This window comes from Rhincodon typus, chromosome 27 (assembly GCF_021869965.1).
Source record: "Rhincodon typus isolate 14 chromosome 27, sRhiTyp1.1, whole genome shotgun sequence".
NCBI classification, from domain to species: Eukaryota; Metazoa; Chordata; class Chondrichthyes; order Orectolobiformes; family Rhincodontidae; genus Rhincodon; species Rhincodon typus.
The window spans coordinates 25,372,000-25,394,060 of record NC_063358.1 but is presented as its reverse complement, the minus strand read 5'-3'; the positions used below and the strand labels follow the sequence as shown (position 1 = coordinate 25,394,060).

The following is a 22,061-nucleotide window of genomic DNA, read 5'->3' as shown; positions in this document are numbered from 1 at the left end:
CAGTGAGTCAGTGAGTCAGTGAGTCAGTGAGTCAGTGAGTCAGTGAGGATATGACAGATAGTGATTTTGCAATGGATTATGAGATCCCTAATAAAAATAAGCATATTTGAAACTGTCACAACTATACCATATTTCTAAGAATGTACTGAATGCAAGTACTGAAGAAACTTGCAGTAATTGTTGACAGGAAGCACCAGCTTCTCATAAATTGGAGAAATACACTTTTATATTTACAATTAATAGTGAAAACTATACCTGTTCTTTGTTGAATTTGATTGTGGTTTAGAATGAGGTCATCATCCAAGGACAGTAATGATTTTGCTGCTTGCTGCAACTTTTCCACACTGATTTGGTGTTCTGCTAAGTCTTCCTGAAGCACCTGTGATTACACAACTGCATAGTGAGACATCCAGAACATAAATTCATAATGAATCCAGGTAATGAATATACTTGTGATACTGCTTATTATTGTACAAGTGAAATGCAAAGTATGTGGTAATTAAAATCTTAAATAATGTTCATTGAACAAAATTTGAACAGCTTCAAAAATTACAAGTAAACTCCAGCGAACTACATCAATGACATACATTCATATCCAGCATTTAATTTAGCAAAGTATCTCAAGGCACTTTACAGCAATGCCTCTTCTTAGCGTTTGTTGTTATGGGTTTGGGTTTGACTTTGACTTTGACTTTCATCATCAATAAATCATTACTGAATAAAAATTGAACTAAAGAATAAAATATGACATAGCTTCTCTTTGTGGCCTGATATATTAAGGTATAGTCCCGTTTCCCAATCTACTATACAGAATAGAAGGCTATCAATGTGCTACAAATAGCCTCAATGTCTTTTGAGCATGGAGGGGAAAAATTAGCAGGGGCTTAAGTCTTCTGACTGACATCCAGTTGCTCAGAGTATATTTGGATGATTTTTGTTACAGCAGCAAATTGGGTACCACTTAAAACTGCTGAGACACAGTTTCTTGATGCAGGAAATATTGAAAAGGCTGTTGCCTTGGCACCATACTGATTCTTCTGGGAAAGAGGAAAGTTGGTTAAGTTAAAGGTTGTGACATGGATTATTAGTTCTTGCAGGATTTCTTCTAAAATTAAGTAAACATGTAACTGCTTGTGTTAAACTAACAGTTGTAAAATCCACATTTTGTCATTGTTATTCTACAGACAAGAAAACATTCAATACCAGCAATATTTACTGTCTGAGCATACTCTAACATCCTTTTACCAGTCATCCTTTCAAACTTGTCCTATTTATGACTACTAACATATCAATGCAGCTGATTCTTGCCTGCCCTCTGAAGTGATGTAGCAAACCACTCAATTCTGCGATTAATAATAGGTTATAATTGCCAGTTAAGCTCACATCCCAGAAAATATATCTTTTTGGAACTTTTGAGAATGTGCATCTTGTATAAAAATAATGAATTAGAGAATTTAAAAAAAAACAACTATCCTGCTGTCAGGATGCTTCAGGCTCTTCAGTATTAAAGAAATCTTTCAAGATAACTTATACAGATGATACATTTGCCAGATTTAATTTATTATATGTACAGAGACAAGAGGTTAAATTTATCCTTACAAGTTCTGTGCAGGGGTGTTCTGGCAATGCGAATCAGCTCTAATGCAATTGACGAATAGAGGAATGCTATTTCTAAAACGTGAAATGGCGTTGGCTATAATGCATACTTGATGGAATCGCGTTGACATCGCAGGCTTTGTCAAAGGAAAAGTTATTTTTTTCAATCCTTGCAGATGTAAATGTTCACAGTAAGTCTTAATGAGCTCATTTGAAAAAGGTAATTGGATTGAATATCATAAACCTCAAATATAATATCACATAGAACAACCGTTTTATTAGGAAAATACGTGAAGTCTTATTTTGAAGAGTTTCTGCTGAACACATTAAATACAAAATAAACGGAAAGTCTCGTTTAAAGTGATACAAGTGCTGTTAAAACATTCACCTTTGTCTGTAGTATTTTACCCTTTGTTTTGTTGCATATTTAATATGTAAGAAAATTTGAACTTGCTCATATAAAGCATTTAAATCGAAATTGGTGTTATAATCTGCTCTTTTCCAGCACTATTTTGAATACAATGTTACTCAGGTTTATAATGCATTTTAATCCTATAATTAGCCCATTGACATTGAAGTTATATAGGGAAGAAAGGTCAGATTCCTCTGGAGATAAGCAAGAGCTGCAGATGGTGCAGCGGTCACTGCAACGTCCCCCTTCAGTGATCAAAAGTGCCCTCAACCACATCTCGTGTTTCCCGCACTTCTGCCTTCAAACCCCGTCCTGCCCCGACAAAAAGACAGAATCCCCCGGTCTTCACATATCACCCCACCAACCTCCGTATCCAGCATATCATTCTCCGCTACTTCCACCACCTGCAATCTGACCCCACGACCAAAGAGATATTTCCCTCCCCATCTCGATCTGCCTTTCGTAGAGACCACTAAATCCATGACTCCCTCATCCGCTCCACACTCCCCACGCTTTTCTCTGCAACTGGAGGAAGTGCTACACCTGCCCCTACACCTCACCTCTCACCTCCACTCAAGGCCCAAAGCAAACCTTTCATATCCAACAGGGGCTCACCTGCACATCCTCCAACTTGGTCTACTGCATCCAACGCTCCCGATGTGGCCTTCTCTACATCAGTGAAGCCAAGCGTAGACTTGGGAACTGTTTCGTAGAGAATCTTTACTCTGTACACAACAAATGACAACACCTTCTGGTGCCAACCATTTTAACTCCCCTCCCATTCCCTGGGTGACATGTCCATCCTGGGCCTCCTCCAGTGCCACAATGACACCCCACACAAACTGGAAGAGCAATACCTCATATACCGCTTCGGAAGCCTACAGCCCGATGGCCTAAACATGGAATTCACCAGTTTTAAAATCTCCCCCCACCCAGCCTCATCCATGCCCAACCCTCCCTCTTATCCCTGCCTCCTTGACCTGACACAACCTGTCCATCTTCTCTCCCACCTAGCCACCCCACCAATCCCACTGACCAATCCTCACCACTCCCTACCTGCATTCACCTATCACCATCCCACCTACCTCCCCAGCTCCCCTACCCCCTCCCCATTTCTGAAGGATCCCAACCTGAAACATCAATTTTCCCGCTCCTCTGATGTTGCCTGGTCTGCTGTGTTCCTCCAGCTCCACAGTGTATTGTCTCAGATTCCTTTGCTTCATTTATCTGAAAATCTATCCAGAAGTCTGCGCCGATGGAACGTCAAGGTCATATCAGCAATGGGCTAGGCTGTGATGCAGGCTATGTTGCAGATGAATAGATTTTAAATGATTACAAGTGTCAAGGCTCACACAAGTGACAGGCATAGTGCCAATACTTATAGGAGAACGGTGAAGAAGAATTTTGAGTGATGTTTTTGGTGGTCTGCCCCAACCCCACTTTTCCCATAAGTAGAGTTATTTCTACAGCATGATTTTCTACAAGGCAATGTTGTTGTGCTGGAACGCAGCTATCACGTTATAGCAGAACCCTCTCTACGTTGAGGAAAACTCAAACAAGGAAAACTAAAGTAAGCACTTGGCGAATTCAGCTTGCTACTTGCTTGGAATGATTTCTATGTTGGAAATCAGACATCAACAACTTAGGGCATGCTCCATCGACACTGGCCACACGTACGCCATGCCCATGGACATTGGCACCCAATGTGTGCCAGCCTAAGGAACCTTCAGAGCACATCTCTGATCTACTTACAGCATTAAAGTGCCAAAGCATTCTGCATCTTGGACTGATCTAACAACTATTGTTGTAATACTGCAGCAAGGACACTGATCAATCAGGGACACACACCCAGCTCTCAGATTGCACAGGTTGCATCTCCAGACTCTTTGCTTGCTCACAGTGCTCGCTCACTAAGCCCACCTAGATACTCTCAATATCCCGGTCTTGCATTGCCTTTTTGTGCCTCACTGTTGTTTTGCCATGCCTATTAGTACAGAAAGTCAGGAAGTTTGTAATAGTTGTCAGCAGGCCTATGTCAAGTCAAGGGGGAGAACCCGTGCTCAAGAGTTCTTGGCACAGTTAAGTCATGGGCAACCTCCAATTCCAGTGTAGACTCAGTGGGCAGTCAGAATCAGGATAGTCTTTTTATAAGGTGAGGAGAGTCCAGTGATGCAGGTCAACTTGGCTCATTCCACCTTCTTCTGACCTGTTTTCCTCATGGATTGAGAGGAGGTGGTGGTATGTCAGGAGATGAAAACATGGTTGGCACAGCAAATACAGTTGGTGCAGGTGGGAAGGTGTTCACAGCAGGTGAGCAGGTAGTGCAGAGGGCATGTAGTGTTAGTGGTGTTGGGATCAACGACGGCTTGTGGAGAGATGTTGCAGACAATAGTGGGAACGGTAGAGTATGAGCCTTGGTGGGAGGTAAGCACAGTAAAAGGAGAGATAATCGTGGAAGTTATCCTGGAGGACTGGAGAAAAATAGATAGATATTTTCCTTCTTGTAGTCTGGCAATTCCTCCAGAAAGGGCAAGAGTACTTTCAACCCACCTAGCAACCCTTGAGCAGGTTGATGTTGTCTGGGTTTATGGACTCCACAGCTGGCCCTGGGAAGATGAAGAGGAAATCCCACATTGGCACCATTCTGTTCAGCAGGACCTCCAGGACCCTACCTGCAAAGCAGGAGGTGAATATTCTCCATCTGTCATGTCCTGGGTAAATGTCAGCATCCATGCTAGGCAACCCCAGACTGTCAAATGTGTGCCTCGGTATACAACGGGCTTTTAAAGATGGCATGGCATAAGGGACGCTGGTGAATTCTGGGTTACCTGCTGAGTGGCAAGTTATTCCAGGAACAGCATGTGGGTAAGATATGCCAGAGCAGTGGGGCATGGTGATTAATAGAGGTGAGACATGGTGAGAAAACTTGCAAGGCCTCGCAGTTATAAGCCCTCTTAAAAAAAAACTCAATGCAATTTGGACATCAAAAAAAAAAGAAAGATTTAAGGTCTCTGGGATTTTCCCCAGGCAATGGGAAATTCACTTTTGCCACTTCTAAACCAAAAGCAATCCAAATGTCTTTCATTGTTTGCTCTCTCACCCTAAAACTCAAAATAAACAAACTCACTTTAACCCTACAGGTAGGCCCTAGTCACCAGGTCTCTGGTAACATTGGTTTAAAAGCACGGCTCCAGAAAGACTGACAGTATCAAATCCCCCTCACACATATGGACCAAAATTGACACGCCACTAGTTCAAAATCCAAACTAAATTATAATATGTTTATAAATCTCACAACCTACAACATAACATAGGAAGTAATTAGATCATGTTTATGGTGAAAAGTCTCACATCCCATCTCCCAGTGAGATAACGATTTACATTGATTCACTTCATGTAAATTATTGTTAAAGTGGCTAAGATTGGCATCGGGGATGCTGGGGAATTTACGGGAAACAGATGAATCATCCACTAGACATTTATGGTCGAAGGGGATTACAAATGTTTTAGCCTTGTCTTTTGTGTTGATGCACTGGGCTCACCCATCTTAGAGAATGAGGATATTTGGGGAGCCAACCCCAAAAAGGAGAGTTGCCTAATTATCCACAATCATTCACAACTGGATATGGCAGGTCTGTAGAGCTTAGATTTGATCTATTTGCACAATTGCTTAACTATCTATCATATACTTCTTCCACTGATTGGTATGCAAGTAGTCCACGTGTGGTAGCTTCACCAGGTTGATGCATCATTTTTCAGTAGTGCTGCTTCTGGGACGACATCCTGCATTTGCTTTGGGGATTTTAATATGACCCAGATTGTTTACAACATGTAATAATATTACTTTGCCATTTTCATAGCTTTGCCTTCAAGTGTTAAGAAGTTTCCATATTAATATTTTAGAATGAATGGTTTTACCTTGATACTCTCAAGCTGCAGCTGCAGGCTTTGTGGATCAGAAGAAATGGTTTCTGACAGAAGTTCATCCCCAGTTGTCTCAGAGTTCTCCAACCACACATCCAAACCATTGGCAACATCTTGGAAATGTTGGTATTTTTCCAACATATTCGTCAGGTGACAGCCAAGTTCATTGCACTGTGAACAAGCCAAATAATTACATGGATTTTTAAAACTCTCCACTTTTTGTGGCATAGTCGGTTTTGCCCAATTCAGTGAGCATCCAACCCATGCAAGATATGTGGAAGGAAGTGCACTGTCACATGTTATTGATTAAACACTCAAATCATAACACAGCATTATCTTTTTGAAAATTACAAATGAAGCAGCAAGGTTGATGGAGCACCATCAAAAATGTGCAAATCAGAGGAGAAGATTGCGGAATCAGCAAGTGATGGAAGACTGAAGGAGGACACTATTTAGAAGAACTATCCAATTAGTACAATTGCTTGGCTGTTGCTCTATAATCCTGGATTTTTTTCTCTATCAATTACTTATCCAATTTCCTTTAGAAAGTTATTATTAAATCTTCCCCCATAAGTCCAGATTGAACTCCTCCAGCTTCTTGAATTATCCCAGCATCATTTCATCATTATATGCAAAAGGAGCAGAAGTGTTAAAATAAATGGGTTTTCAGGGTAGCTCTCAGATATCAGACAGCTTCAAAAAAAAATCCTGCAAGTCCAGTGTGTGCTGTACTGAGCTAGGAGTAATCAATAATTAAACAATGATTGCCCAGAGTGTCAAGTGCCCCATTCCACTCCACCAACCACTATTATGTTAATCAGGATATAAAATCAAAACATCATTCTTTGATTTACAGGACTAGCATTTAGAAAATACAAAATAAAAACAAAACCATAATAATTCTGAGTGTCTAATTTTCAATAAAAACCAAAAGAACTGTGGATGCTGTAAATCAGGAACAAAAACAGATGTTGCTGGAAAACTTCTGAGGAAGAGTCACTGGACCTGAAAAGTTAACTCGGATTTTTTTCTTTGCAGATGCCGCCAGACCTGCTGAGCTTTTCCAGCAACTTCTGGTGTTGTGTCTAATTTTCAAATCAAGTAATGCAATTATGACCAACAGCTCGACAATTGCCTCAGTATGTCAAATATAATCTGTTCTGGTTTTAATTTTCTTTGAAGTTGAGCCTGGTACAATTATACTTCCCAGGAAATAAATATTATTTAGTAGGATGATTTTTGCAGTAGTGTGTGCGTAATTGAACAAAGTTGGATCACTTAAGATAGTCATAATGGACAGCTAATTTAATGACACTGTGTCCCATGCCAGTATTGTTTATGAGACAACTGAACCAAACAGACTTCCACAATGTTGTCTATATAACCACATATTAACCATTGATTGATCTTGTGTATTTCTGGAATTTTAAAATACAATACGAGACATTAAATACTTTAACTTTAAGAAAATGAAAGAGATCTTACTTTGGAATGAAGTGTGTTGTAACGACTTTTGGCATCTTCCAACTTGTTCTTCACTAGTGCGCTGGTAACAGAAGGATCGATTGGGGTTTTAAAATTTTCATTTGTATTGGTTTCAGCAAAGACATCTGCAATGTCCAGAACCTTTTGCCCAGAGATTGTGATATATCTTAAATCCCCTTTATGAGAAATAATATCCTCAGAGAAACTCTTCTGTCTCTGCAGTCTGATTTCTAATAAGTCGTTGTCCATTTCTCCAATTTTTATCTCTTCAAGTTCATTTTCAGATTGGATTAGCCAGGCCTCAAACTCACCATGATCTATTTTTACAAAAAAGATAAGGCAAGGTATCAGTTATACAGATATCATTAAAATATGATATGATGTTATATTAAGTCCTGTGTTTTGGAAAGGAGAAACCATTTAAAAAAAACCTCGAATTATTCAGAATTAATTCTATCCCAGAACAATTACTACAGCTAATTCCAGTCATATTATTCAAAACTAGCATTTCATATAAATTTATTCCCAATTCTTTTCAATTCAAAGTAAGTATGTTTCTTTGAAATTTGGATAGCAAAGTGATTCATTCACCCACCTTTTAGAAATTTTTGGAGTTCTTCCTGCAGGGCTTGCACATGTTTCAGTTGAGTTTCTGCCTGCAAAACTGCTGTTTCATACTGTATCTTCAACTCATTCAGACTATTCTGCAGTTGCTCGCTCTGTTCTGGTGAAAGGTTATGGCTATGCTTGTCCAGGAAGGATTGAGCTGACTGTGTTGCTAATAGGAAAGCTTGCTGTTGCGATAACAAGTTTTCATGACTGACCTGTAAGAAAATAACATAATTGTGCATACAAAAAGGAAAAGCTAAATTTTCATGGTCCAAAATCTTTTTCAGGAATTTAGGTGTCTTTAGTACAAGGCCAGTCGAAATATGGTATCAAGTCTTCCTGATTTTCAGTAAACAAAGATGACGAGACATTAAACAAACATGCCCCTTGAAGTGGGTGATGTTGCAGAGAGACAGAACAGTTAATTGTTGGAATTTTAACTAGCTAATTTGCACAGTGACAAGTTTCCTGCCCAGCTCAGGGTGGGCAGAATCTGAGTGCTTCAGGCAGCACACAGTTGTAGGAAATGGTCAGTAACAAGTACCAGAGTGGGAAATTCATAAAGGAGGGTGCCCTCTTGGCACATTTTAGAACATTTAAGCAAGCAGATAAAGCAGCCAGTCCATCAGAGTGGACAGGACAGATAGGAACTCCTTTAAAAGAAAGCATTTGGTTGCACCCTGGCAGTTGTTGGGTGCATGCCTACAGGCAGTTGAATTGTCCCTCCTTCAGACTAGGACATCAGGGACGGATCGGAAAATTCCCAGTAGACACCTTTAGGTATTTTTAACAACAACCTGTTCAGACATGTTACGATACATCGCTGGAGCAGGAGGGACTTGAACCTGGGCTTTCCAAAACAGGAGGTAGGGACACTACCCTCAATCAACTTTTAATCTCTACTTGACAAGGCTCTTAACAAGCTTAACTGCTTGTTCACCCTCAGGGCAGATGTACTTCGAGCCCTGAACCAGCACCTGCCTCTGGAGTCAGCAAATCAGAAGATCATGTGAATATAAATAACTCACACATATTGTACATAAAACCAAGAACTGTGGATGCTGGAGATGTGGAACAATCAAAAATAAAAATTGCTGGAGAAACCCAGCAGGTCTGACAGTACCTGTGGAGAGAAAACAGATTTAATGTTTCAAGTCCAATGTCCCTTCTTCAGAACTAGAAGCAGCTAGAGAAAGGTGGTAATATTGTTACGAGGGGGCGTGAGGGCAAGAAGATTGAGCGAAAAGATAGAGTTAGTGGGCTTTGTACCTACCTATCTCTCTCACACACACACAATCAGCATAAATACTACCTTTTGTAGCTGCTTCTAGTTGTAAGGACAAGTCACTGGACTGGAAACATTAACTCTGTCTTCTCTCCACAGGTGCTGCCAGACCTGCTGGATTTCCCCAGCAGTTTCTGTTTTGTGTTACCACACATACAGTATTTGTTTCTGTCTGATATTAAGGGTCAAGTCAAAACAGCAACAGAGATCTTCTTATTACAATTGTTTTATAAAAAGTGCTCTAAATCTGGAAATGACTGAAATATTCATACCTTTAATGCCTGCTGCTGCTGGTTTAGTCTTACACCCATCTCAGCCACAGTATGTGTTACATCATTCGGGCCTTGTAGCTGTAAATCATTTTTTAGTGTATCCAATTCATCACCATCAGGCTTTAAGCTTAGTTCTTCCTGAAGCAGTACAGGTCGGGAACATGATTCTGCCTGCTGTTGCCTGGCTGAGAGCCACCCTAAAAGGCCATCTATTTTACCCTTGTTTTCTTCAAATTCTTTGGCCGCTTGAGCCTATAAATAATTACACTTAAGTTAATTTGGAAAAGGGATAGCATTTTGATGAAAGATAATAATTGTCCACTTTTTTTCTAGATTTAATACATAGCAGTTTCAGAAGAGAAATAATAATAAAAAGTTCATAGGTTGGATTTTACAGCTTCCAGTGGAATGTGCTGTTGGCAGTTATAGGAGTGGGGGTGGGAAGAGGAGGGGAACAAATATTACACATGGTTAGTTCGCTGCCATCTTGGCTGCCCTCAACCGGCTCCCATGGTAGGGTGGGTTGTGGCATGCCAAAAAAAGAAATGGCAATCCACATGACACTTTTAGATAAGTAATGCAAGGGCAATTGTGTTTGTCACCAGGCGATTTGACCTTAATATTACATGACCCATTTCATAATAAATACATCTTCATTTTGGGCCTATTTGCAGTTACATAAACACCTACTTCTCAGTTCTAGTGCTGCTGGGACTGTAAGAGCTGTTGGATAAACTGGTTGGCCATCAATGAGGTTGGGACTTCCTTCCACCGAGTGCAGAGTCCCAGTCTCCACTAGGTTAGTCTGCACCACGTCTGATTGTTACAGGCCAGCTTTTTAAAACAAAGAGTATTTTGCTGGCATCTAACATTTGCAACAGATTTTAACCTCCTGTTTTAATCCACAGCATTCTGATCTAGATCACTCTCGTAATTCTACTGATTACTATTTCTAGGCTTGGTATTTGCAAGATTAAATTGTCAATTTTCATGCAACTGTAAGAGATAAGAAATAGCAAGGAAATACTTATTAAATTGCCGTCACCACATTTGTGTTCTTTATCACTACTTTGTGTCTGAGTATCATTCTCCAGTGCAAGACTGCACTGCTGCCACCCTATCAAAAAAGTGATTTTTTCCACTTCGACAGAAATGGTTCTGTGTATTACCTTCTCAGTTTCTTGCTGGATAGCTTTTGTTAAGGCATTGCCTACTTGCTTCTGAAGTGTCTCAGTACTTTGACACAAGACTTGGTGCTGAGCCTTTACTTTCATCAATTTTGTTTCAACTGCTGCTAGTCCATCAGAATCCAGCTTGCCTTGATTTTCCAACAGACGTTGTGTGGCTTTGTTTACATCCTCTACCACAGAAGCACGTGATTGCACATCTTCTTGCAAAGCCTAAAAAGGAAACGCAGCACCAAAATCAGTAGAATAGCATTTCTACACAAAAAGACAATTAAATTATTTAAGTATGCTGCTTGCTTGCATCATTTGATTTTGAAACACAGAAAATAGAAGGAGGCGGCCATTCAGCACTTTGAACCTGCTCTGCCATTCAATGTGATTACGCCTCATCATCCAACTCAGGGCCCTTTCCCTGCTTTCTCCCCATTTCTTTTGATTACTTTAGCCATAAGAACTATATCCATCTCCTTCTTGAAAACATTGAAGGTTTTGGCATCAACTGCTTTCTGTGCAGAGAATTCCACAGGCTCTCAACTCCCAGGGTGAAGACATTTCTTCTCATCTCTATCCTAAAAAGTCTCTCTTTCATCCTTGGATTGTGGCTGCTGGTTCTTTAGATGAACTTTATCATAAATTCCTCTTATAATAAATGATGATTCACAAATATATGATGGGTTTCACTGGTATAAGTTTACTGCACTTCATTTAGATGCTCTGGTCACTGGATTGCTTGATTGGTTTGTGAAAACTTTCAGGCTGACACGTGCAAATCTTAGATTATATTTGCCATTTGTTTTCTCTGCAGGCAAGTTTTAGTTGTAAATTTTCTATTCTGCAGAATATCAAAATTCAGCTTTTCACTCTTAATAGACCTCAAGTTAGCTCTTAAAGGTAGGTTGGTTCCATGCAGGTATAAGTTTTACAGCTGTGAAGCATAAAAGTCCATTTATTACGAAAAATAAATGTGGCCCAACCTAGCCTCCAGCACAACCGGACGCTCTCATGAAATGCCCAATATAATGTCATGATAACAATACACTTGCACTGAATTGTGCAAAGCTTACACTAATTCATTATTTGTATTTCCAAACTCTTACTGCTGGGATGGTCTGCCAATGATTGATGTTGATCTCAATGGCATTAGCAGTTAAGGGGGTGGAACCAGGTAGGACCAGACAAAGATAATTCACAGTTGTTTTACTGAAGGTAGCTGCCCAGCTGTTACATGCAGTTTTGAGATGGAAGATATACTTTTATTTAATATCTCAACAGCACGAGCAATGGGACTGAATTTCATCCTTAAATTATCAAAAGGAAAATAAAGTTTCTAAACTAAGTTATAGTGATACTCAATTCTAGAACAGAGATTGTTCATCTCAGAAATAATTCAGGATGACTAAAAACAGCACCATTGAACAGAAACTTACTCAAATTTTGGGCTGTAAAATTCTTTACTTTATTCAAAGAGCTAAAGGGTAATTAATTATCTTGTGAATATGGCAAAGGCCACATAGGATTAAATCTACTGTCATAAAGCTAAAACATCGCTTTTCTGCTTCTATGCACTTTCATTTGTAGATATCTAATATAGTTACTTCTAACCAATAAATATTGGCATCTGTTCAGACATACAATGTTAATTGAAAAAATATTATACATCTATAGTAAAGTTTACTATAGAGAGGCCACTGCAGCTGCACCAATAATATGCAAAGAATGCTTGGTCCATGGCAAAGGGAAACTATGTAAAATTACAGCGCCTGGTTTGTAAGGGGCAAGATCATGGCAGCATGGGTTTGATGGGCCAAATAGCCTCCTTCAGTTCTCTAATGAACTCAAACACCATTAAAAGAATTAAGTTATAAATCCTAATGGTCACAGTTTAAATAGAACTCCCTTTTAGTAGAAAATTGTTGCAGCATTAGTTGCAACAAGTGATGGTCTGATTTCTCTTTTTTTAAAAATCTGGATTCCCTTGAATTGCATTTATGCCAGTCACAATAACTCCTGTGGTAGTGAAGTCCATATTTTAACCATTCTCAGATTTTTCTCCTGAATTTCCTATCGAATTTGGTTGCATGGAGCTGTATTTCAGCATGGGTTTTGGTAGCCCAATGTCAGGGCAAGAAGTGGGACCGAAGCCCACACGCACTGTGGCAGAGGACTGGCTCTAATTTTAGAATAGTTGGCCTCCAAACTGGCTGCTTGCTGGCATGCCACCCAAATAGGGAAGGCTATAGGAACTGGATGTTGCCAGCAGCACCACAAACTGTTAATCCTGCCGTTCCTGCAAATATGATTCCCAACTCTGTGCGCGCGTGCGTGTGCAGTGCTGCGAGTGAGAACAAGCAAAGAGACAGGTATACTGCTTTGCAGTCCTCTGCTGGAGAGAACTGGGGACGCTTCTTCATGCAGATCCTCACTGTTCCACTGACTTTCTCACCACCCAGTGAAAGTCAATGTCCGTTTTCTAATTTGCTGAAATAAAAGTTGTTACCTCTGAAACTTCAGGAAACAAAGACAGAAGGTGTATCATTCAAGATCTGCGTTTGTTTTTGTTTGGTTTACATCAATTTAAATTTTAAAAAAATGGCAGATAGCTGGTCAAAAAGCAAGGATGTTTTATTCGTGTGACCTTCCTATGACTAACCTGAATTGCACTCTGCTGCTGACGAAGTGCTGGCAGATCACTCTCACCAACTGCCACCTGGTGACAGGCTACTCTGCTAGCCGTCCGAGCCAGCCATGTCGTGAGTTCATCCAGTTTCTGCCTACATTCCTCTTGTTGCTCTTGCTGTGCCTGAAAGGAGACAAAAAAAAATTACATGCCCAATTCCTGCTTCTGTGATGCAAGTCTCAGAATATTTGTTTTTAAGTAAAACTTTACATTGTCTTTAGAATATTTCTGCATGGGGGCAACATACAGATCTATGCAGATTTTTGATGTTAAAAGTTCTAAAGCAATTTTTCTTAAATATTAGTTGATTGTGTCTAAGACAAATACTGAATTAATGGCTTCTTTTAATTAATTAAAATATATTGAAAGTTTACAACAACCACAAATTTGAATCCAAATGTAATTCATAACGATATAGGCATTTGAAAACCATGTTTGAAAGATAATTAATTTATGATCTGTAATACAAGGCTTATGTTAGCAGGTTAATTTAAGTTTTATATTACTTGTTTGTATGATAATAGAAAGAAACCGCAGTGGGCTTTAACTGTCAATTAGAATTTTATGCATTACGAAATCTGAATCTAAGTTCACTACACATTCAGAAATCTGCAAAGAACTTCAATTGAGCCAGTTGGACTTTTAAAGAGCTGGTCAAATGGGAACTTTGTATTTTGTTCACCTCTCCAGCTTTTGTATACACTTTAGCAACCATTGCAAGAATTAGTAAAATTGAGCAGGATGTGTCACACAAATACAAGGAATGTATCAAAGCTACAGTGTGAAAATTTCACAATAAAATATTTTAGAAGCAGTACAGAATCAGTTGTTATTGAACAATAATGACAGGAATTATAAGCATGTGGTTTTGCAGGTTAAAAACCACAGTTAACACTTGAATAACCATTTTCAGATCCACTACAAAGAATTATCTTCATTATAATGTGAGCCAGGGCGAGTTATGGAACAAAAGTATCTGGAAAAGCAAGGCAAAACAGGTTACAAGATTGACACAATGACCATTGGTTAGAGGGTTACAGATAGCATTGCAGCTGAACAAAACACACAGAGATAATCTATACAACATAATAAGACACTGCCAAATGCTGAAATGTCTAGTTAGAATGCGACTTAATCCAGATTAAACATTTCTTGGTTACTTTACTATAAACCTTTTTATGGTCAAAGTCGATTTCATCAAGTTTACGTTTCTGTTAGAAGCTCAAACTTCTTGGGATTCTTTTAATACTGGTTGTGCCAATTTACAATCGGCCGAATTCAAACCAATCCATCACAATGAACAATGATTTTTCAATTGAAGTGCTCAACTGTACTTAACTAAATATTCCCAGTTTTCTCAAATAGGTATTAGTGTACTTTCTTTCTAATTGAACTGCTTTATCAATTTACATCATCTGCAGCAGCTACCTGACTGGAAATAATATGGAAGGCAAACTGCTTTACTTTTTTAGTTCTTTAGCTAGCTAGGCCTGAATTGCTCAAACTGGGCATGTCTTAATTTCAATATGATAAAACAGTATTGTGCGGCTTTGACTAACTGAAAACTGAGTTTATCATTTCTATTAACTGTCATCATTTTAGTATTCACAGGTGGAAACTATTTGTATATAAACAGAACTGCAGTTATTTTAGTAATATGCAACAATGCTTTCAGGTAGAATTACAATTGATTCAAATCATTAAGAACGTTATTAGTTGCTTTTCCCTTCTTAACTTGTAATATTTTGAATATATTTTGAAAATAAATTCTTACTTTCCTGTCTATAGTGAGATTAATATTTTATACACAAGAAACTATGATTTTCTTTTCCTAAGGTTGAATATATATCTTTGTGTTTAAAGTTAATTGCTGACTGGGCCAAACCTTCTTGAACTCCATGGACTCTTTATCCTGAAGGTGAAGATCTAATGCTTCTATTTGCTCCAAAACTTTTTCAGATGTTTCCCTGAATGATCGCTGTAGTTCATTTAATAGTCTAAGCAATTGCCTGCTTTGTTGAGGGGTTAGGTCTTGGGCACGTTCAGAAATAAAGTATTGAATATCAAAAGCTGAATCATCAATATCTGCTTTAATGTGCGACAGTGACTGTTTCAGTTCCTGGAACAGAGGGGGAGAAAGTGAAAGAAAATAAATTAGTGTGCATTTGAAATCCAAGGTCCTATAGCATAATCTACATTTTAGAGCTGCAGAACTTCCTTTGAGTATTTTAATGAAAATCATTATTTTGCTTTGGAATTGCTTTTTGCATTCCGAAATCTAGTCAATTACAAATAATTCAAGGTGTATTGTAACGGAGTTACATACACCCAAGTTGAAACTTATAGTAATGCATCAAAAAGACATACTTATACTGTCCATCTCTAAAACCTATCACCCCAAGTTGTCATACAGTAGTGGTATGATACTTTACCAATTTCTATCACAATGCTTGACCTCTCAGGTAGGTGTTATGTCAATACATTGATGGAACACAACTAGTTGGGAATGCCAGCTTCCTTTAAAATTCAAAGCACAGCTTCACTTTTAAGGCCGTGATTGCTTGAAATTTGAATTGAGTATCAGAGGAAGCCAAAGGAGCCATAAAAACAGCTAATGTGGACACCAAAATGAGAAATTGAAACAGAAGGGAGTGCTTTTTAACATTCCATGCAAGACAGACAGTAGGAAACCTGCAACATTAAAGGTTTGTATTTAGCAGTCTACTTGGAAACCAGTGTTATCTATGAAATTAAAATGACCTGTTAAATTCAAGGTTAGTAGTAAAAATATGAACAAACTTGAGACTTGCAAACATCCAAAATTCATAGATTGCTTATTCACATAGCCTGTTCAAAGCCTTCAAAAGAAAAGTTTTAGGAAGATGTAAATGAGGAAAATGGAACCAGGTTTTTAACAGGAGAAGAATTTTATGAATGTTTTAAGTTCAAATAAATAAAAGTAAAAGATTATACTTGAGGTAAAAAGAAAACACAAAGAAAACAGTGGCTCAATATGATTGGAAACCGGAAGGACGGAACTAAGTTCTGTTAAACTATTTTCTATAGTGGGGGATAAAAATTGGAACATTTCATAGGACGTTATCATTGTGCTGTTCAGATAAAAGAACAGTTATAAAACATAGTTGTCCTTTGCTGCTTTCTGAATATTCGTTAAGTAAAAACAATTGAAATTGGAAATATGAATGTCCTTTTAAGGAGGATTCAAATTCAAACAATAACAAGTCACCAAAAGTATTTAAAAATCAATAAAGGTTGTGTGGAACATTGTTCAGTAAGTTCTAGGATGTTTCCTGAGCTTGTCTATTAGAGAAAAATATGATATGATTTTTTTCTTGAATTCTGCATTACTTATTAAGACATTAGTTAGAATATTGTGCAACGTATGTATTCAAGAAAGCAATGATAAACTAAAGTGTTCAAACACCTTTTTAGTTCTTTTTTAAATGAACAAAGACAGAAATTGCTTGAAAAGTTCAGCAGATCTGGTAGCATCTGAGGAGAGAAATCAGAGTTAATGTTTCAGGTCCAAGTGAAGTCAGGAAGGGTCACTGGACCTGAAACGTTAACTGATTTCTCCCCACAGATGCTGCCAGACCTGAACTTTCCCAGCAATTTCTGTTTTTGTTTGATTTGCAGCATCTACAGTCATTTTTGTTATTCACTTTTTAAAAAAAATTAGACTGGGATGGCAGGTTTGAAGATTTGCACAGAAAATAAGGAAGCAGTAAGCAAAAATGTGTCAGCTGATGCTTCAGGTGCCTGATGAATGAATCCTGTCCTTGGGTATCTATATCATGGGTTAGAACTTCTGATCATTGCAATTACTTGTTTTGAACTCTTGCTTCATGAAACAGTTGTGTTCTATTGGGACGATATTTTAGTAGGAATTCATCTGTGGGAAGCCAACTTATCCTATATAGAGTACATTCATTAAAGTCTTATTTAAACTTTCTGGAATGTTCTTCTGATTATTTATACTATTTTTGTACTGCATTTATGTTATTTACTTACCAGCTAATTTGAAACATGAGTCAGTCATTTACCTTATATTGCTGCAGACTCTGTTTTAAGGCCATCACATCTTTTGATGTCTCAGATTCTATCATATACACAGTTTGTGTGGTTTGAATTAACAAGTCCATAAGTGTTCCTTGTTTCTTTTGAAGCTGATCATATTCAGTGATGACTTTATTCTAAAACAAAAGACAACTGTCAGTACTATATACCTTTGACATGCAATTTAACTTCTGGTTTATTTAATATCCTTAATAACTTGCTTGAAAAATATTTCCTACTTCCATTCTCCAAATTAGTCTTGTAGGAGCAGTTTTATTTAACTCATCATTTTTTGACAGATCTCCACAATTTCTAGTACAGTTATTTCAAGAGCTGCAATTCAATTGTACATGGCAAATTACTTCATGCAGAAAACTTTTACAATGATATCTTTATCCACACTTTTGATACATACAAGTTTTGCATGAGCATTAACTACAGCTGTTTTTCCATTATATAACTACAGTGGAACAAATCAACTTCTGCAACTTTGTTTATGATGAACTGCCCCGTAGTTTGACCGAGTATTGATCAAACTCAGGCAAGTCTAATGACTTTTAAAGACAAGCAAACTGGTCCATTAGCTTCATAATTCGCAATTTAAACATTTTTCAGGGCACCTAATGAGCATGTTTTACACGCAAAAGAATTTGACTTATTTCTGTATTAAAATCTCTCTCATGGAGCTGCAAAACCAGAATTCTAAAACTTATTCATTTCCAGATATTATCTAATTTTCTCACTGAACAAGTGCAAATTGAGTTACTATAGTTGAAGAATAATGGTGAATTACTGCCATCATAATTTTGGCAATAAGGCAGGTTTAAATGCAAGATTTCATGCCCAGCTGTTGTAAAATTGATCAAAGTTGAATTTTTCAATAAGTAATTAAAGGGAGGAAATAACGTGATCAGATGGCTGAAATTGTACCAATGAAAACATGCTCATCAGGTCTCCTGGAATTAGGCAGATAACATTCAAACTGAAGATTGTCCAAGGCAAAGTGTTTGAATATACACTTCTCATTCTTAGCAACTTTGTTTCTTCTTTTTAATTTGCCTATTTCTTTAACCACATTCTAACAATTACTTGATCATCTTCTATGTTCACGTTCAAACAAAAATTCCTTTCTAGCTTTCAACACTATTTCCAACATATTTTAACTGGCAAGGAGAACTGCTATGACCTCGGGATAGGTTTCCATTTCTAAAGACAAAATCTTCCATCTGAAGAAAAAGTACATTTATACAGTGTGTTCTGGAATCCAGGATGAATCAATTCTTGACGCTCAAAATAATACTGTGAAGCATCACAATCTTCGGTTTAGTAATCAAAGACAAAATTAGTCAGACATTGTTTCTGACTAAAGTTTTTGCAAAGATTTGTAGCTCGGGTTGTGGGTGAGGTTGTTGACTTGCTCGCCGGGCTGGCTTGCTTTCGTTCAAACATTTCGTCACCATGCTAGGTAACATCATTAGGTGAGGCCTCCAATGAAGCGACGTTGTTTTACTCCGCTTGGAATTTATACAGTCCAGTCCATTATGTTGAATAGTGTCATTTCCGGTTTCGTTTTGTATGGGTTTGTATATGCGGTCCAATTCTGTACGTTTGTTCATTGCCTTAGGGGTTGAGAACCATGCCTCTAGGAATTCCCATGCATGTCTATGTTTGACTTGGCCTACTATAGTTACATTGTCCCAGTTAAACTGATGGCCTTCACTGATGTTACCCAGCATGCTGACTAAATGCCGGAACAAAAATAAGCCAGCTCGGCGAGCAAGTCAACAACCTAACTTTTTGCCTACTCATGTGGAAATGCAATGGCCGAGTAATTTCAGCTTAAATGACAGTTCAGTAATTGCAAATATATAATGTTGAATTTGCAACAATTCACTCCACTTTAAACCCCAATTCTCAGCGTTAGTTACTTAAGCATTCCTTTGATATCTTGCCATATTTATACAGGTTATCTGGCGGACGAACTACAGACTATTCAAGCTGACATCTTTGCAAGTATATGGCCTCCAAGGATCGATGAAGGATAACGCACATTGATGAGGAGGGAACACTAAATAAGTTAAACTTTTTATGAATTACGGTTCAACTTATACATTTACTACATTCTTTCATTCAGCTCACTTTTTCAGTTGCCAACATGTTTGTCAGAGTTCCATGCCAGGTTTTTGACACTTCACGAACAGAGGCAAATGATTTTTGCAGGTTTTTTGAGTCTTTCTCAAGTGCTTTCAGTAACTGTTCAGGCACATGTTGTGTGCATCCTTCAAGTATTTTATTTACTGATGCCAGCTCCTGTTCAATCAGGATTGATAGTTCCTCCAATTCTACTTCGAAATTCTGAAAATGCAGTGTTAAAGTTACCAAAACTTACTACCATTCAATAAAATATATAAAATCAAATAAACAAAAGAAAATGCATTATACTTTGTAACAACTAGGTTTGAGAAAAATTTACTTATGTTTATGTTGAAAGAATTCGTTCTTATTAAAAAGGTAACTCTGAACTACAAAACAAAGCATACTCACCTCTGCCGAGTGGAACTGTTCACGAAGCACAGCTAGGTCAGTACCAGGTGATTGCTGCTGCTTCAGTCTGACCTCAACATCCAGTACAAGAGAAAGGTAACGGACGAGATTCTCATCATGTTTCAGGCATTGTTGTTTACTATACATAAGCTAATGACACAGGGAAAAATAAATCAAATTTATTAGACATTAAAACCAAATCCACTATAGACAATTTTAATTTGCACTGATTTTCAATCATTATTTTTGTCTGTAATATCAATAAAAAGCTTCTGTTGAACTGTATTTGCACAAAATACAAACAATAAGTGGAAGATTAAGGCAACTGTAGCACACTATTTTGCCCTACATTGCTGTAAACATATTAGTAGGTCAACTTTCTGTCTTTATTATAATTGAAAAAATGATCATGGAAATCCAAAACTTTGGCAAGGACATCTTGTTTATAGTTATGTTGTTGTCAACATTAGTATTTGGTCTGAACAAACCAATGTCTGGGGCATCACTACAGGAGTTCCTTACAAAACCATCTAGTGCTACTTCATTAATGACCATCCTTTCTAAGGTGTCAGGAGCTGGTGGAAATCCCAACAGCTTCATTAATGTAATTTCAAAACTATAACAACTCACGTGAACCTACAGGAGGATCTTGAAAATATCCTTACTTGGATTGGCAAGTGGCAGATGGAATCTGTACTATGTACTACCAATTAATGACCAACTATCTCCATCAAAATAAAAAGCTCACAACCTTGACCAAGTCTTCCCTTAACCTTCAGTGCCACCAGCACATCAAACACCACTTTGTCCGACATTAAGGGCACTACGGCAATAAAGTATCCTAAAGCACTTCACAGGAGCACAAAATTCTAAGGGGGTAGCGATGGCCTAGTAGTATTCAAAGATGATCATACTTGACACTTGTGTGCTTTGAATATTACTCATCTCTGATCAGCTCAAGTCAGGATGTTGCCCAGGTTTTGCTGTATAGCAACAGCAACTGCTTCATTCTCCGAGGGCCGCGCATTTAGAATTGTGGCTGTTCGATGAAATTAGTGTAGTTGAGGGAGTGTCATTAATGAAGTAGCTGATTATAACTGCCTCAGGCATTATTGCAGACTTGTCCACGGGCTCAGTTCCAACTACTATGGGGTTCCTTTGTGCTAGGTATGAACCGATCTATGAGCGATCAGGGTGAATTGCCTTAAATGACCAGCTACCAGGGCTTGTTTCTAGGTATCACTGGTCAAATGCTACCTTTCTACCAAGGATAGTCATTCTTCTCCCTCATTTCTGGAAGTTAACTTGTGTCAATGTTTTGTTCGAAGGCTGGAATGACATCTGAAGCCAAGTAGTTGTGACAGAACACAAAAATCATGGTTAGCAAGATATTGCCAAATGCCAATTGATAGCATTATTCAAAGTATGCCAATTTAGGAATCAATTGTTACTGTGATACCTCCTCTTTTACCCAACTCACTGTCTTGCCTGAACATTCTATATCCTGGAATACTGAACTGCCAGCCCTGCTCCTTCTTTAATCTTAGCTCCGATCGCATCTCCACTCTGTATCCCATCCTCCTGTCAAAGAAGTTTAAACCCTCACCAATAGCACTAGCAACATTTCCCCCCTCCCCTTTTTATTTATTTCTCAATCTGTACATGATTTGCCAATGAGTTTATTATCTGAACCCTTCTGGTTCAGCCTCTATTATGCTGCTTAACAATGGTTCAATCTGTTTGTTTAAGAAATAGAAGTGCTGGGCTTGTTAGGATAGGTCCAACATACCATACAGTGTGATTGTGGCAGTGTCCCTACCTCTGAGCTAGATGACCTCGGTTGAATTCCCACCTACCCTAGAGGTTGTGAAATAACATGTCTGCACAGGGTGCTTTACAAAAAAAAAGAAAAAAATCATGCACATCTTGGTGTTACACATCTTGGATTTCTAATTTGCAGCAAACTGCCTTGCAAGATCCCATTTGTTTATGG

At 38.2% G+C, this 22,061-nt stretch overlaps 1 protein-coding gene across 1 annotated transcript in view; it reads right to left on the bottom strand.

The window, feature by feature from the left end:
• The window catches only part of macf1a (microtubule actin crosslinking factor 1a), a 192,530-nt gene extending 171,907 nt beyond the window's left edge, over window positions 1-20,623 (bottom strand). Inside the window, exons 1-12 of the mRNA XM_048612952.1 lie at window positions 20,591-20,623; window positions 20,069-20,218; window positions 19,664-19,879; window positions 17,512-17,661; window positions 15,333-15,566; window positions 13,421-13,570; window positions 10,753-10,983; window positions 9,584-9,835; window positions 8,013-8,241; window positions 7,418-7,734; window positions 5,927-6,103; window positions 256-379 (exon numbers count right to left, since the gene is read on the bottom strand). Of these exons, the coding sequence (XP_048468909.1) occupies window positions 256-379; window positions 5,927-6,103; window positions 7,418-7,734; window positions 8,013-8,241; window positions 9,584-9,835; window positions 10,753-10,983; window positions 13,421-13,570; window positions 15,333-15,566; window positions 17,512-17,661; window positions 19,664-19,879; window positions 20,069-20,218; window positions 20,591-20,623 (2,263 nt within the window). The remainder of the gene's footprint in view (window positions 1-255; window positions 380-5,926; window positions 6,104-7,417; window positions 7,735-8,012; window positions 8,242-9,583; window positions 9,836-10,752; window positions 10,984-13,420; window positions 13,571-15,332; window positions 15,567-17,511; window positions 17,662-19,663; window positions 19,880-20,068; window positions 20,219-20,590) is intronic.
• Between the last annotated feature and the right edge of the window lie 1,438 nt (window positions 20,624-22,061).